Here is a 1817-nt window from a genome sequence, read left to right as displayed (position 1 = left end):
TATAAATATTATTTTTAAGCTTTTAAGCGTTTTAGATATAAACGAAAGCGAGCTTATTTAAAAGACTATTAAATTTAAAATACTTATTTAATTAATTTAGATTGTAATTTTTATATTAAAAAATATTAAAAAGTTTAAAATAGCTTTTAAAAAAGGAAAGAAATTAATAACTTTTAAATAGACCTTTAATATTAAAAGTATATTAATAATTATAAATAAAAAACTAATTATTATAGAATTTAAAAACTTAAAAATTATATTATAAAGCATATAAATAATTAATAATTTAAAAATAATATTTAATAATAACAATAAAATTAAGTACCCGGATTTAATATTATAAAAAAGGCCGAGCGGACTAAAAGCGTAATTATTAACATTATTTTAATAAAGGAATTAATATAAAGGCATGCAGAATTAATACAAAGGCATACACCTTACAACGGCATACACATCTACTATCCTAATTAACTTAAAATTATAATACATTCCCGTAAAGGCGGTAAAAGTATTTAAAATAATATTTCGATAACTTAATAATTCTAAAGCTCTTACTAAATAGTATATACCCTAGGTTATTCCTTACAAAGTATTTATAAAATCTTTAGAAATAACAAAAAAATAAATAGATAATTACCTTTACCTTAATTATAATATTAATTTATAATAAATTATTTAAATAATAAATAAAATAAATAATCGTAAATTCTTTTATTCGCTATTACTTAATATTATCTATTACTTATTTTACCGCTTTTAAATATTAAGTTATAACGGCTTTCTATTTATACGACCCCTTATTATCTTTCCTTTATTAAATGTATTAAATTAACTTTTTATCTACCGTTAAGATTAGTCTAAGGCCTAATTAGAGATTAAATAGCCGGCCCTTTATAAGCTCTTAATTAATAATGATTTATTACGGCTTCCCGGTAGACGGCCTCGCTTGCGGCCGGTCGAGCCTTAGTTATCCTGTATTACGGTAGTTTAATATCGAAATTATTAGCTTTATTAAAGTAGCATAAACTTTATAAGAACTTATTATATTACGTTTTTTAATCTATTATAGAAAGACGTTATAATTTTTAAATCTAAAATCTAACGATAAGGATTAAAAGAAAACGTTATTTAAAACCGTTATTGTAAATAAACCTTTTATTTATTAAAAATCGATAATTCCGCTATTTTTAAAAAAATCTTATAATAGTATAGGATACCTAGCTTAATTAATATAAAATAGTTATTATTATATTCCTTAATAAAAGGTAAAAACGGCCTCTTTTTAAAAAGTATTATTTTATATATAAGCCGGTATTATTTAATAATTAATTTAAGATACCTTAATAAAACTATAGTTTAAAGTTTATTAAAATATTTTAAACGAGGGCCGAGATAATCCCGGCCGGTAAGCACCTCGTTTTTTATATAAACTTAGCGAAAGCATAGCTCTTAATTACTAATTATATCCTATATAATATCGATAAGCTAATATTAATAACTAAAACCGTTAAAAAAATAGCCCTTAATATTATTATTACTAAACTTAATATTAAAAATAACATAAATACTAAAATTTTAATATTAATAAATAAAACAGCGAGCCTATTATACTTTTATAAATAAATATATTAAATATAAGTATTATAAAATTAGGCGTTAATTATCGAATTCGTTATAAAATTTTCTTTACGCTTTCTTAAAAAATTACTTTATTTTAATAAAAATAATAAACTTCTATATAATAAATACCCCGCGGTAAATATATAAAATAGCTTAATTTATCGTTATATTAATATAAATACGGTCTTCTTTATTAA

At 20.7% G+C, this 1817-nt stretch overlaps 1 protein-coding gene across 1 annotated transcript; it reads right to left on the bottom strand.

Annotated features, from left to right (window-relative positions):
• Positions 1 to 1155: 1155 nt before the first annotated feature.
• Positions 1156 to 1314, bottom strand: CORC01_06196 (uncharacterized protein; the record flags this gene model as incomplete). The annotated part of the gene is made up of 1 exon (XM_022617838.1): positions 1156 to 1314. A coding segment is annotated over one exon (159 nt), but the record flags the coding sequence as incomplete, so codon positions are not given.
• Between the last annotated feature and the right edge of the window lie 503 nt (positions 1315 to 1817).

Source organism: Colletotrichum orchidophilum (assembly GCF_001831195.1).
Source record: "Colletotrichum orchidophilum strain IMI 309357 chromosome Unknown Scaffold_45.1, whole genome shotgun sequence".
In the NCBI taxonomy this organism is placed as follows: Eukaryota; Fungi; Ascomycota; class Sordariomycetes; order Glomerellales; family Glomerellaceae; genus Colletotrichum; species Colletotrichum orchidophilum.
Note: the sequence above shows the minus strand (reverse complement) of the source record. Positions and strands in the feature narration are given on the sequence as shown.